Source organism: Schistocerca nitens, chromosome 2 (assembly GCF_023898315.1).
Source record: "Schistocerca nitens isolate TAMUIC-IGC-003100 chromosome 2, iqSchNite1.1, whole genome shotgun sequence".
Taxonomy (NCBI): Eukaryota; Metazoa; Arthropoda; class Insecta; order Orthoptera; family Acrididae; genus Schistocerca; species Schistocerca nitens.
The window spans coordinates 769,772,911-769,788,971 of NC_064615.1; the positions used below are offsets into that span (position 1 = coordinate 769,772,911).

The window sequence follows — 16,061 nt, forward strand, 5'->3', positions numbered from 1 at the left end:
GTAAGACCGTAAATTGAAGGTGGAGGGCGGGGAGGCAGGAAAGGAAAGGAAAGGGATTACCGATGTCAGCAGCATGGGGACTTCACGCGAAATCGGCAGCGACGAGTGAAAAGGTGTACCGGACCGGGATTCGAACCCTGCTTACTAGGCAGGCGCGTTAACACGTCCGAAAGAACGGACACCACGCATTCATATAAATGAAATAAGAATGGTACAATGTAGATGCAATAGATAAAAATAGATAAATATTAGTTGAATTGTAAATGAAACTGGAAGGTAGAGGACAAGGCGGGGCAGCGGAAGCTTCGAGTGAGGCACCACGCACACAGTGGACGCCAGCCAATGAAACCGCCAGTCACGAAATAATAACGCTATAAAAGTAATGTCTTTGGTAACATGTCACTAAAGCGGTGTTTCATGACATGGCTGCTACTAAAAAACGTTTTTCTAATGAACATTACGATTTTTGCAGCAAGCGGCCAAAAGAGACAAGTGCAGCACTGAAGGCCATTATAGTCACGCGAACGAAAAAAAGCCACAAAAGGACAACGATTTACGCTGTTGCGTTGCCCGTGACTTCCGGATGTACGGCCAATATCTACAGCTGACATCTAAAATAAATTAAGGCCCTTTACCAAGTGTGGAGCTCCTCTTCCGCCGGCCAAATCAGCTCGCATTGAGCCCCGAGCAATGCTGGCGCTCGCATCCAGCCTGATCCTCTGTTACGCCACGGTCACCGTCGCCAATCTTCTCTTTCACGTGAGTCACGTACATCTACATCTACATCTACATGGATACTCTGCACATCACATTTAAGTGCCTTGCAGAGGGTTCATCGAACCACCTTCACAATTCTCTGTTATTCCAATCTCGTACAGCGCGCGGAAAGAACCAACACCTATATCTTTCCGTGCGAGCTCTGATTTCCCTTATTTTATCGTGGTGATCGTTTCTTCCTATGTAGGTCGGTGTCAACAAAACATTTTCGCATTCGGAGGAGAAAGTTGGTGATTGGAATTTCGTGAGAAGATTCCGTCGCAACGAAAAACGCCTTTCTTTTAATGATGTCCAGCCCAAATCCTGTATCACTTCTGTGACACTCTTTCCCAGATTTCGCGATAATACGAAATGTGCTGCCCTTCTTTGAACTTTTTCGATGTACTCCGTCAGTCCTATCTGGTAAGAATCCCACACCACGCAACAGTATTCTAAAAGAGGACGGACAAGCGTAGTGTAGGCAGTCTCCTTAGTAGGTCTGTTACATTTTTTAAGTGTCCTGCCAATAATACGCAGTCTTTGGCTAGCCTTCCCCACAACATTTTCTATTTGTTCCTTCCAATTTAAGTTGTTCGTAATTGTAATACCTAGGCATTTAGTTGAATTTACGGCTTTTAGATTAGACTGACTTACCGTGTAACCGACGTTTAACAGATTCCTTTTAGCACTCATGTGGATGACCTCACACTTTTCGTTATTTAGGCTCAACTGCCAAGTTTCGCACCATTCAGATATCTTTTCTAAATCGTTCTGCAATTTTGATCTTCTGGTGACTTTATTAGTCGATAAACGACAGCGTCATCTGCAAACAACCTAAGATGGCTGCTCGTATTGTCTCCCAAATCGTTTGTATAGATAAGGAAAAGCAAAAGGCCTATAACACTACCTTGGGGAACGCCAGAAAACACTTCTGTTTTACTCGATGACTTTCTGTCAATTACTATGAACTGTGACTTCTCTGACAGGAAATCACAAATCCAGTCACATATCTGAGACGATATTCCATAAGACCGCAATTTCACTACAAGCCACTTGTGTGGTGCAGTGTCAAAAACCTTCCGGAAATACAGAAATACGGAATCGATCTGAAATCCCTTATCAATATCACTCAATACTTCATGTGAATAAAGAGCTAGTTGTGTTTCACAAGAACGATGTTTTCTAAAGCCATGTTGACTGTGTGTCAATAGACAGTTCTCTTCGAGGTAATTCATAATGTTCGAACACAATGTATGTTCCAAAACCCTGCTGCATATCGACATTAACGATATGGGCCTGTAATTAAGTGGATTCTTCCTACTATCTTTTTTGAATATCGGTGTGACCTGTGCAACTTTCCAATCTTTGGGTACTGATGTTTCATGGTGCGAACGGTTGTATATGATTGTTAAGTATGGAGCTAATGCATCAGCATACTCCGAATGGAATGTAATTGGTATACAGTCTGGACCAGAAGACTTGCTTTTATTAAGTGATTTAAGTTGCTTCACTACTCCAAGGATATTTACTACTACGTTACACATGTTGGCAGCTGTTCTCGATTCGAATTCTAGAATATTTACTTCGTCTTCTTTTGTGAAGACATTTCGAAAGGCTGTGTTTAGTAACTCTGCTTTGGCAGTACTCCTTCGATAGTATCTCCATTGCTGTCACGCAGAGAAGGTATTGATTGTTCTTGCCACTAACATACTTCACATACGACCAGAATCTCTTTGGATTTTCTGCTAGGTTTCAAGACGAAGTTTCGTTCTGGAAACTGTTATAGGCACCTTGCATTGAAGTCCGCGCTAAATTTCGAGCTTCTGTAAAAGATTGCCAATCTTGGGGATTTTGCGTCTGTTTAAATTTGGCATGTTTGTTTCGTTGTTTCTGCAACAGGGTTCTAACCCGTTTTGTGTACCAAGGAGGATCAGCTCCGTCGTTTGTTAATTTATTTCGTATAAATCTCTCAACTGCTGCCGATACTATTTCTTTGAATGCAAGCCACATCTGGTCTACACTTATATTATTAATTTGGAATGGGTGGAGATTGTCTCTCAGGAAGGCGTCAAGTGAATTTTTATCAGCTTTTTTGAATAGGTATATTTTTCGTTTATTTTTGGAGGATTTGGGGATTACAATATTCAATCTCGCTACGACAACCCTATGTTCACTAATCCCTGTATCGGTTTTGATGCTTGGGCTTCAAGTTCAAAGTCACACATACGCCGTCTCCAGATCATGACATCGGCAGACACAGTAGGGTAGTGTCAGCACCCATGTTTGTATCAGTTCTCACAACGACTGCCATCGTAACGAGAGTAGTCCGGTTGTTTATTTGTTCGGAGCTCAAGAACGCCGTAGTCTGTGACAGAAGACTGGAAACAAGGTAGTGGATTATGCGGAGTGTTACGTAAGTAACAGTACACACTTCAGGCCGGTGTTCCTAGGACTAACCACAGAAGAAACATTTAAATAGGCACGTCTTCCAAAACACTTCTATTAAGAGATAATGGCAGTTTTAATGATGTTGAAATGTGAGACGAAATTTGTATGACTTGGTGAGCTTGTTGATGTCAGTTGAAGAAGTAACCTTTATTTGAGAATATTATGATGCAGCCCCACCAAGTCATATCTACTGTTCACAGATAAGCACATTACGAAGGAAATGAACTGTCGACCCATCACGTGAGATAAGATCCACCGTCAGTTTTGACAATGGAAAAATATCTGACAGTTCTGGGTCTTGCGGCGATGCTCACAGCTTCTATATTTTTGTTATGAACACACTGAGGTAGATGCTATATTGTTAGTGATGACATCACTAGTTTGATGTACAGCCGTGATTCGAGTAGTATGCTCCTGATAATCAACGTCAACCTGTAGGACTTTTCTTTTGTAACCATGCGAAGTGCTTGGGTCTTGCCATGCCAGTAAACAGTGCACCTGATCCGACAATAGGGCTACGCACACGTTTCACAATGATTGATAACCCGCCTGGACTACCGGTAACAGTAAGGCAGGCAGCACAGAGTCTGGATTGGCGGAGGGCGTTATCACAGACGGTTTCCAGTAAGACGAAGGAGTGTCATACTTCAGACGATTGGTAACTAGACGTTCTTAAAATATTCAGAGCTATAGGTATAGTCTTCAATGTGGTGCTATTTTAGTAACCAGCCTTTTTTTCTGGAAAATTGGCTCTGAGCAATATGGGACTTAACATCTGAGGTCATCAGTCCCCTAGAACTTAGAACTACTTAAACCTAAAGAACCTAAGGACATCACACACATCCATGCCCGAGGCACGATTCGAACCTGCGGTCGTAGCGGTCGCGCGGTTCCAGACTGAAGCACCTAGAACCGTTCGCTGGAAAATTACAAACTCTTTGTTCATCAGGTGCTTAAAGAGTTTTAAACATGGATAAAATGGGAATCATATAGCCAGCCAGTTGCACATCAAAATTTTACTGAAATCTTTACCTAGGTTTCGACAGATATGAAGCTCTCCTTGCGCTCATTGTCATCAATCTTTGACGGTTTGCATTTCCTGACCGAATACGCTTTTTAAAACCACTTACGTTCTAATTTATATTTGCTGTCTGAGTTACCGGCCGTTTTTGCGAACGACTCGCGGGCTGTTGACCGCATTTTACTTTTTATCCGTGCTTGCAATTTGGCGATGGACATTTAATCTTTAGTTCAGGACCTCCGTTGTCTCTCTGGCATATTTTGTAGACCTTTCTCCCAGAGAAGCCCCTGCTTTCCTTCTGTCGATTGGGCTTAACGTGTAGTCGCTTTTAACTCCTTTTTCGTCTTAGTACTCTACGGTTCTGACATGGGCGCGTATGATCTTAGTTGTTTTTGCGTCCTAAAACAAAACAAAGCAAAATAAACAAAACCTGTCACGTATTGCGTGAAAGAGAAGCTAAATTATAAGGCTTGGTCAACAATAAAGTTATCCATATAAACACAGCCATATAAACACAGCCATAAGTGAAACTTCCTGGCAGATTAAAACTGTGTGCCGGACCGAGACTCGAACTCGGGACCTTTGCCTTTCGCGGGCAAGTGCTCTACCAACTGAGCTACCCAAGCACGACCAACGCCCCCTCCTCACCGCTTTGCTTCCGCCAGTACCTCGTCTCCTACTTTCCAAACTTCAGGTTCGCAGGAGAGCTTCTGTGAAGTTTGGAAAGTAGGAGACGAGGTACTGGCGGAAGCAAAGCGGTGAGGAGGGGGCGTTGGTCGTGCTTGGGTAGCTCAGTTGGTAGAGCACTTGCCCGCGAAAGGCAAAGGTCCCGAGTTCGAGTCTCGGTCCGGCACACAGTTTTAATCTGCCAGGAAGTTTTATATCAGCGCACACTCCGTTGCAGAGTGAAAATGTCATTCTGGACACAGCCATAAGTGTTAGTCAACAGCAAAAATGATCCAACCTTATGGCTATGTCGTTGCACTTATATGGATAATTTTATTGTTTACTAAGTCTTGTGACTTAGTTTCTCTTTTCATGCAATATGTGACACGCGTTATTGCTTGAGGCAGACAGCTTTATATCTGTCGAAATCTAGGTAAAGGTTTTAGTAAATTTTGACGTGCAACTAGTTGGATGTATGACCTCCACTGTATCCTTAGTTCTATAGTTGCTGACTGCTACCATGTTCAAGATTTTAGTGTTTCAAACATATTTAAAAGAAAGTAGTTCAAATTAGTAACGAAGTCATGGAACCAGCTGTTGGTTTTTTTTCTATTTTTAGCAATTAAAGGTAACGGCTGGACGACAGTAAAGTGCTGTGATAAACTAATTGCGATTTTCGGAGGTAATATTCCTATGTAATGAATTATACAGATACTGTCTACGTTTATTGGGATCACCGATTCGGCCTTTCATACAGATCATCCTCAGATCCAATGTCTAGTGAAAGAAGAGAAACGGATACAATAGTACACTGCTCATAGTAAGCTGACATAAAAAATTCAGACGCTGTATATAAATGAATAAAAATTTGAAAAAAGGTCATATGTTTTATGAATTGATTTGTCTAAAAGTAGGAAATAAAATAGATAAAGAAACATCTGACACGCCTTTCAATGATGTTCCAAACTATGTACAACACCTGAGATGCTAACACGTTAGTGACGTAGGGAGAGTACTGACTGAAATTCCACTGCACAAATATGTTCTAGTACTCTTTAGAGTTGTAAGATTCCAAGTTAAACATCGAACTTTAAATTCTTAGTATGCGTCTTATTTACTGTAGACGGGTTCGATCGTCAGTCAAAGGCGCGTCAAATGTTTCTCTAATCTATTTTATTCCTTTGTTTTAGACAAATCATTTCGCAAAACATGTGACCGTTTTTTTTTATTTTCAACTTTTGTTCAGGAAGCATGTAATACAATAAATTAAAATACGGATTAGTGTTCTATTATTATTAAGAGTTGTAGCTCAAGAGAAAGCAGAGAAGTTTCAATTTATGGTGTGGTTTGATATTTTTTGACATTTGATCTACACAGCTAGCAGCAGCTGTTCGTGAAATATTTCAGTTATCCCTCAAATCATTAACAATTTTTTAATTCTCCTGATTACTTTCAAGCAATTAAATCTTCTTTTGCAAAACTAGACCTCACAAGAATTTGATATCCTATATTTACCATTTACGACTCTTCCTTTGCCGGCCGGGGTGGTCTAGCGGTTCTAGGCGCTCAGTCCGGAACCGCGCGACTGCTACGGACGCAGGTTCGAATCCTGCCTCGGGCATGGATATTTGTGATGTCCTTAGGTTAGTTAGGTTTAAGTAGTTCTAAGATCGATGGGACTGATGACCACAGATGTTAAGTCCCATAGTGCTTAGAGCCATTTGAACTCTTCCTTTGGCTATGAAAATTCGGACAAAAGTCGACTATGTAATTTCTAGCGAGTCCTGTTTCCGATGCGCTCAAACATATGAACAAAAATAAAAGTAAAACCTAATGATGGATATGCCGGGTGGCTAGGGCGTCCTGCCCGGTAGATCGTTCGCCTGGTGCAAGTCTTTCGAGTTGACGCCACTTCGGCAACTTGCGGGTCGATGGGGATGAAATGATGATGGTAAGGACAACACAACACCCAGTCCTTGAGCGGAGAAAACCTCCGACGCAGCCGGGAATGGAACCCTGGACGTTAGGTATGACATTCCGTCGCGCTGACCACTTTTTTTGGGGTTGATCTCATTTTGTTCCTTATTGTTCGTTCTATTTGATCGGGGCGGACGTCCCACGACGCTTGTTGAAGTTCCTCGTGGGTACATTAGAGTTAATGTTTTTTTTTTTTTTTTTATTACAGAGGGCAGCTAACCCTCTGACCGAACACGCTGAGCTACCGTGCCGGCTACCATTCAGCTACCTGGGGTGGATCCTCATGATGCAATCAAACGTAATTATTGCGAAGCGCATCAGGATGAAGATTTATTTAAAACTCAGCTTTGTACTATCGTAATACCTTCTGATCTCTTATTAGATACTGGGTCTGAGGATAGCCCGTAACAAATGTCGAAACTGCTAATCCAAATAACCATAAAAGTGACCCAGATTGTGTTTGTTCTTTTTAGGGTTCCGTGCCTGAATCGATGGAAATGGAACCCGTATAGGACCGCTTTGTTGTCCGTTTGTCTTGTCTGTCTGTCTCTCTGTCCGACTGTTAAAAACCCTTTTTTCAGGAGCGGGTTGACGTATCTTGCTGGAATGTATGTCATGCACTAAGGCCTATGGTCCCTTGGCGCTGTAAAAACTCGAAGCTTCTAAGTCAATGCAATCCAAAGAAACGGTCATTTATGTCACATATTTTAATACTCGCACACTCACCCATGAGAACCTATAGGGTATTTCCGCCGACCTACAATCATCATATTTGGCAAGAAGCAAAGTTTCACTGTACAACCTACGGAGAAAGTCCGAAAACTGTAAATATGTTGTTATATAACACGAAAAAAGTCTTTTTGTCATTTGTTATCAGACTGTCTGTCTGTTCGTCCGTCTGTTAACACCCCTTTTTCTCAGCGACGGACAGAAGTACCAAGTTGAAATTTATGTTACACACTAAGGTTCAAATGTTCAAATGTGTGTTAAATCTTATGGGACTTAACTGCTATGGTCATCAGTCCCTAAGCTTACACACTACTTAACCTAAATTATCCTGAGGACAAACAAACACACCCAAGGCCGAGGGAGGACTCGAACTTCCGCCGGGACCAGCCGCACAGTCCATTACATACTAAGGTCTATGTTACTTTGGTGGTGTAACAAACGTTAGCTTCTAGGTCAGTGCAATCGAAAAGTACCGCCATTTATGTCGCATGTTTTCACCCTCGCAAACTCACTCATCCAAACGTATAAGGTACTTCCTATTGATCTACAATGATAAGTTGACAAGAAATAAGATTTTACAATACAAATAAAAGAAAAAAGCTCTAGATCGTTAATTTGTAATTATATCGGACGAAAAAAATGTTTTTTTTGTCATTTCTTATCCGACGTCAAACCCGAAATTAAAAGCAGCTGTAGTTCTGCATTCAAGCTGACTGGGTCGCAATGGTAAAAGACGAACAAATGATTCTATTGCTCATATGACGCGATTCGGAATTTATCAATCATCAGATATCCAGGAGCGATCACTGCAAGTAGATATGGCATTGCAAGTTGTGAGTGAAACATTCGCAGGTAGCCAACGATCCTGTCAGCATGAATGGAAAACTACTGATCATTATAATAACAGTCGCCTGCCTCCTGCATGACTCTACGTCACATGTATGTTGTTGAAATTAAAACATTCTCTAAAAACTGGTATCAACGTCGATAACGGGCAAAAATGGTTGGGATTCACGATTCCCGGAATTGATGAACTGCCTGTATACATAATTAAGTTTGTATGGAACCCTCAGTGCGCGTGGCCTGCTCGCACCTCGCCAATTTTTCACTGTGTATATAACAGAACATTTGAAGGGCCTAAACAAATCTTTATCGTTGGACGCAGGTGATATACGCAAGGACATCAAAAAACAAGTTTCACACGTCGTCACACGCTAAGCCTATTGCGCATCAAGAGTTCAAATGGCTCTGAGCACTATGGGACTTAACATCTGAGGTCATCAGTCCCCTAGAACTAAGAACTACTTCAACCTAGCTAACCTAAGGACATCTCACAAATCCATGCTCCAGGCAGGATTAGAACCTGCGATCGTAGCGTTCGCGCGGTTCCAGACTGAAGCGCCTAGAAGCGCTCGGCCAGCATCAAGAGTGGCAGTGTCAGAAGGCAGTGCATGTTCCCAATTTCCCGCCGAGACATTTCTGCTACAGTACGAACGACAGGTACATCACAATGTGCGACTGAAATAACGCGGAACTGGGAAAGTTGAAGTATACGGTACGGTATGATTATTATGGCCAAACGTGAAAATTTTACACACATTCGCCGTGAAATTCTAACGGTAGACGGAACAAAAGCAGTGTCGCTTCCAGCTACAGTAAAATGTAGACAACAGTTTGATGGAGGGCGTACAGACATAGGTGATACCAATCGGGGAGCTTCGTGTTTTCCATCTTTTCGGCAAGCTGTAACGATTCGTTATTTTGTCAAAGACGTAAATATCCTTCGGAGAGTACATCACTAGCGTACGTAATAAAATCGGTGCAACATGTGTGAATTATCTGTTTTAAAAAATTGATGTGCAGCTTACTCATGCTTCAAATTTTGTCTTTTGCTCCTTTTTCCCTCTCTTAAAAGGACGTGCAGAGAAAAGGCTCTATATTTAATTTTATAATATACTTAAGAAGTAGAAACGCGCTTTGTTTCAATCGTTTCATAATCACTATGATCCTGTCCTGTGAATTGTGAACCATTTGTACGTTTCCAGCTGATTTAGCTGTTGTAAGTGGCCGATCACTCGAGAGACTGGTTTGATGCACCTCTCCCATGCTACTCTATCCTGTGCAAGCCTCTTCACCTCAGATTAACTACTGCTCCTCTTCTCCCAATTCTGTTCAGTACCTCCACATTAGTTACGTGATCTACCCACCTAATCTTCAGCATTCTTCTGAAGCACCACATTTCGGAAGCTTTTGTTATCTTCTTGTCTAAACTATTTCTCGTTTATGTTTCACTTCCATATATGGCTACACTCAATGCAAATACTTTCAGAAAAAAACTTTCTGACACATGTACATTTACATTTTCATAAGTTGAACCTGCTGTCTAATTTTCCTTTTAGAAGCTTGATTGTCATTGCTGCTGTCACAAAAATCGTTTATTACATTGTACTTTAATGTTTCACGGTCTTGCATCACCAAGCTGTTCCTCTTTCGAAAGACTACTCTTGCGCCTTACTTATGTAAGAATTTGAGAATCTTAGGTAGCGTCGTATTATTCGGTTCAGTAGGAGTTTCAGTTTTATTATTAACACAAAATTCTACATCTCATTGTCATAATTACACTGCCTGATGTCGACAGTGTTGATGTTTCCCCTCTCTCCAACACCAAAAATCACTTCATCATTTTATTCATTTCGTTTTTGAGGGCTACGTTACAAAACCGAAAGAGCAGCTGTGGTAAAAACATTTATAACGATGACGTTCAAACAGAGGTTCTCGAAAGGCTCTGTCTTCAAGGAGCGAATTTCTGCCGCGAAGAACTGAACGATTCGTAGAACTTTCGACAGTTGTTTACATACTTGATGGCTCTGTTGAAAAATAGTGTCGTTTATCTATCTTACTTTGACATATTGTGCAGCATTCAAAATAAGTTACATGGCCTGCCGTAATAGAGTGTAACTTCCGTTTTTGAAGTCCTCTACCGTGTGAATAAAAAGCTAACATAGTTTGCTTGTTTTCATACCATAACGTAATATGGGATAAAAAATGGTTCAAATGGTTCTGAGCACTATGGGACTTAACATCTGAGGTCATCAGTCCCCTAGAACTTAGAACTACTTAAACCTAACTAACCTAAGGACATCACACAACACCCAGCCATCACGAGGCAGAGAAAATCCCTGACCCCGCCGGGAATCGAACCCGGGAACCCGGGCGTGGGAAACGAGAACGCTACCGCACGACCACGAGCTGCGGGCGATAAAAAATGGCTCTGAGCACTATGGGACTTAACATCTATGGTCATCAGTCCCCTAGAACTTAGAACTACTTAAACCTAACTAACCTAAGGACATCACACAACACCCAGTCATCACGAGGCAATATGGGATAACTTTAATGGACAAGTCATTAAGGCAAGCTGAAGTTTTCCGAAAAAAGTGTGTAATACGAAATATTTGTGGTGTAAACTCGAGAATATCCAGCGGAGACCTTTTCAAAGAAATGGAGATATTGACTGCTGAGTCCCTCTTCAAGGAAACAGAGGTATTGACGACAGTTTTCCGGTATATTTATTAAAAAACTCCTCCCGAACAGGCCATGAGAGCCCAACGGTACCGACCGGTCGCCGTGTCATCCTCAACCCACGGCGTCACTGGATAGGGATATGGAGGGGCTTGTGGTCAGCACAGCGCTCTCCCGGACGTATGTCAGTTTACGAGACCGGAGCCGCTACTTCTTTATCAAGTAGCACCTCAGTTTGCCTCACAAAGGTTGAGTGCACCCCACTTACCAACAGCGCTCGGCAGACCGGATGGTCACCCATCCAGGTGCTAGCCCAGTCCGACTGCTCTTAACTTAGGTGATCTGACGGGAGCCGGTGTTACCATTGCGGCAAGGCCGTTGGCAGTATATTTATTCCTTGATGAAATTTGTCGTAAATCGTTAATAAAAATATGATCAATCGTTACAATGATTTAAAGTTACTTCCATTGTTCAAACCACAATTTTTTCTGTAATTTGCCATCAGCCGTAACACATTTAACCACTGTTTAAATTTAATTTTATAATAGCCTAAAGGGTGTATTGGTGGCCAACTGCTTTTACTCCACATAAATATGTTAGTAGATCCGAGTGATGTCGAGATATTAACAATAACGTCCAATAGCGTGAGTGTTACGTAAAACCTAACTTCTGCAAATCTTCAGCGCATTAAATAAGTATTGTAAATTTATTTTCTCTTTGGTGCTGAGTTGCTACAATAATCTAAGAAATATCATATGCACTTAAGTGAACTGTACACTTACATATTGTGTGAAAACTTTCTTACACATGTGAACACAGCCTATGTTGGCTGTTAACGTGCAATAACCACTCACAGACAGCAGATGGTGGCAATGGCAGTGAAGGGTATACTGGGTGAATCATCCAAAACTTGCACCGCAGATGTTTTGGAAATGGAAAGTGTTGTTGATGCACGGTTTTCACAGACTGTATTGATAGTCGAGGGCTCGTGTTATTAGCCAATCAACAGGTTGTAATAAAATTTATGAAGTGTATTTTTTGTGCAGACAAACACTTTTACAAATAGAACAATGTCTATTGACATTAACGATAAAATAAGGGTAAATTCAAATGTCAGTAGTGTTTGTTGCAGGACTCTAGTGCGAGTCTTTTACTAGATACCGTATTGCCCAAAGTTTCCACACCGACACTTGTTTGTGCCATTCAATCTGCGTAGTCGCTAGGTTATGTTTCCTTACAGCGTGTTCGTATATTCCTCAAGTGCATTGCGACTTGCTAATCAGTTATTGTGTGACAGTCCAAGCAGTAGGTTGTGAATCGACGACAGAATTTACCAATGTAGAAAAAGCCGACATGCTCATGGTGCATGGAGAGTGTATCTTTCCATCAAGAGCTACGTGCAAACTATTATGAGAATCGTTTAGCTTCTGTACATGGGCATTACGACAAAATACTTTAAAAGGATCATGTATCTCTTTAGTGATGATGCCACATTTACCAATCATGGCCTGGTAAACGGCCGAAACGTACACTGTTGATCTGTTGACAAACCCCGTTGGCTTCGTCAAGTGGAACGTCAGCGTCCATGAGGTGTAAACGTGTGGTGTGTGTTAGTGAACCATCAGCTCACAGGCCAGTTTTTCATGGACGGAGCACTGTACGCTGACAGGTATCGCAGCCTGCTAACAGACTATCTTAGGGTTACCAGACGTCCGCATTTACGCGGACATGTCCTCATTTTCGACGTGAAATGTAGTGTCCGCATATATTTTTGCGATTTCTGTTAACGTCCGCATTTTTTGGTTTTGGGAATGAAGACCTTAAAATTTTTGTTTTCGTCTCGTATCGTCAACAATTTATGTACTTTTTACTACGGTCATTGAATTGCATCATTTGTTATTAGCTTAAATTCGATCTGTTACATTCACAAAATCGAAAAAATTATGTATCTTTTACCTTCGAGAGAGCTGCTTCGACCATGGGTAGTATCTATGGTCAAAGCATAGCTGTGATTGTCAACGTGCTCATTGTTTTTGTGTGACACACGTGTTTTAGCGAACTTGTTGATCATCCAGCTGCATCTTTACTTTCCGTATTCATCTTACTGGGTAAGTTTCGTGAATTTCAAAATATAGCTTATGGCGCAGAATTATAGTTAAGTTTTGTAAGTGAAAAATTTTTCATGCTGTAGCTGAACAATACGTATTGATCATTCTTTGTTTTTTTGTTTAAGATAATTTCTCATCACGCCGAAGAGGAAGTGTGTATTTACGGGGAAACTCAGAGAAAAATATCCGAGCTTTCGTCCCGAAAGAGTTCAATGGGAAGCAGAATGTATGGTTTGTTGCCCAGGCACCTATGTATCTATAGCAAATCACGGCACCAGCGATCTAGAAGTGCACATGAAAACAGAAAAAACATATGAAGTGTGTTAGAGGTGCAAGTTCATCAGGTAAAGTGAGTAATTTTTTTTACAAAACCCTGTGCTGAACTGGACACCAAAGTAAGTGCTGCTGAAGGAACTCATGCATACCATACTGCGTTTCACCGCAGCAGTTACAAATCTATGGACTGTACCAGCGGACTGTTGAGAGAAATTTTCCATGACTCGTCCATATCATCAAAAATCTCGCGTGGACGTACCAAAACTGAAGCAATAGTGAATTCAGTCCTAGCACCTCATTCACTAGAATGCATCATGAAAGATCTGGAGTGCATTCCTTTTGTTGGTGTCTCGACAGATGCTAGCAACCATGGGAATATTAAAATGATCCTCATTATAGTTCATTACTTTGATCACAGGAATGGAGGACTGCAAATTAAACTTCTAAATATTGAAAGTAGACCAAATGAAGCTGCAGAAACTATTTCAACATATATCACTGATACGCTTAACAAGTTTAAAATTAAGGACAAATGTGTGGCGTTTGGTGCTGATAAGTGCAACATAGTGGCATTAAAAGAGGTGATGGAAATAATGTATTTGCTAATCTAAAGAGGGTACTTAACAAGGTAATGGTTGTGGGGGGATGTCCTGCTCATGTTCTTAATAACTGCATTCAGCAAGGAACTGACCTCTTTGAAATTGACTTACGAGGATTAGTAATGAAAATATATAATCATTTTTCGATGTACACTGTCCGTGTAGAGTCACTAAAGAAATTTTGTGATTTTGTCAAAATAGAGTACCAACAACTTCTCAGCCATAGCAAGACTCGATGGCTGTCACTATTTCCAGCCATTCAGAGACTTACAGAGATGTTTCCTGCTCTGAAATCCTTCTTTCTGTCACAAAACAAACCTCCAACAGTCCTAAAGAATTTTTTATGGACACTATCAATGAGCTATATCTATGGCATATCCAATCTTTAGTTGGCATTTTTCATAATTATACTAGTATCTTAGAAAAGGAAGAAAACTCCCTTATCGATGTCATGAATGTACTGTATTCCCGTCGTTGTGTTCTTCAGCACGGAAAAGATGAAAATTTTATATCTTTTAGTGTGAAAGAAAGATTGTTTCAAAGGAAAATTATGGTTATGCTTTCAAGGTGAAGGATTTTAAGTGCCATGTTGGTACCCTCTATGAAGGATGTTTGGAGTACCTGAAAATGTGGATGGAACCATTTTGTGAATTTTCTTGTTTTAAGTGGTTCGATGTTTCAGATATGTTGTGGTCTTACGTGGAAGAATCAATCAAATTTTTGTTGAATAAATATATTAAAATTGACGATGAAAAGTGCTTTGATCAGTTTTCCACTTTATAAAAATTCTTAGCCACATATGATGGAAAATCAGAACCGGCCCATAAGAAGTGGTGCAAGTATGTTGAGTCGCTTAGCAGTGAGGAACAGTTTAGCGAGTTAATTAAAATTGAACAATTCTTCTTCGCGTTGCCAGCCCATAATGATTGTGTGGAGAGGTTGTTATCCTTAATAGAGGCACAGTGGACAAAGGAGAGAAATAGACTCACTATTGACACTGTAAAGGGGATTGCAATGATGAAATTTAATTTTAGAAATTTGAATTGCAAGAACTTTTTTAAATATTTGTGTCAAGAAAAGGAACTTTTTTTAAATATTTGTGTCAAGAAATCGAACTTTTAAAAAAGATTCAGTCAAATGAAAAATACGTAGGTGTGTGAGATGTGTGTAACGTTTTTATTTTTTTTTTCTTATGTAATAAATTTAAGAAATAGAAAGTGTCCTCTTTTTTCATCCTAAAATACGGAAAATCTCCTCTTTTTGGTATTCCGAAATCTGGTAACCCTAGACTATCTTCCACGGATGGTAGAAGACGTTCGTCTGCAGACTTGGAGGAACCTTTGGTACGTACATGATGGTTGTTCAGCCCATAATGCACAAGTACTGCAACATGTCTTCAGGAATTGTTTTCAAATCGTTGGATTGGAGACAGAGGACATGTACCTTGGCCGGCCTGTTCCCAGGATTTGACGCCTACAGGTTTTTTTTCTGTGGAGAAAGCTGAAAGGCACTGTCTTCAAGGACATAACAACTACACCTGATGCTATACAACAAAGTATTACTGCAGGCTGCCACGTCGTGTTGCGGCACTTCTGCGTTCTGGCGGGGCCCTACACGATATTAGGTAGGTGCACCAGTTTCTTTGGCTCTTTAGTGTGTATCTGCATCGGAATCGTGCTACGTTGGGTATCACGGACATCACTGACTGGAAGCATGCATTGCCGCTGCCTGTGGTCATTTTGAACACAACCTCTGATGGACAATTGTCTCCTTACTGACCGGAATCCACATAACTAGAATATGAACTTGTGTTGTTATTTACTGTGTGCTACTACAGGAATTGTACGAGTGTCGGTCTGGGAACTTTTCAAGACACGATATCTCGTAAACAGCTCGCACTAGAATCCTACAAGAAACACCACTGACATTCTAATTTACCCTACCTTTAGTCTGTTAATG

At 41.0% G+C, this 16,061-nt stretch overlaps 1 protein-coding gene across 1 annotated transcript in view; it reads left to right on the plus strand.

The window, feature by feature from the left end:
• Positions 1–641: 641 nt before the first annotated feature.
• Positions 642–16,061, plus strand: part of LOC126234618 (uncharacterized) — a 145,508-nt gene continuing 130,088 nt past the window's right edge. The window contains exon 1 of the mRNA XM_049943344.1: positions 642–759. Within this exon, the coding sequence (XP_049799301.1) occupies positions 691–759 (69 nt within the window). The 5' untranslated portion in view covers positions 642–690. The remainder of the gene's footprint in view (positions 760–16,061) is intronic.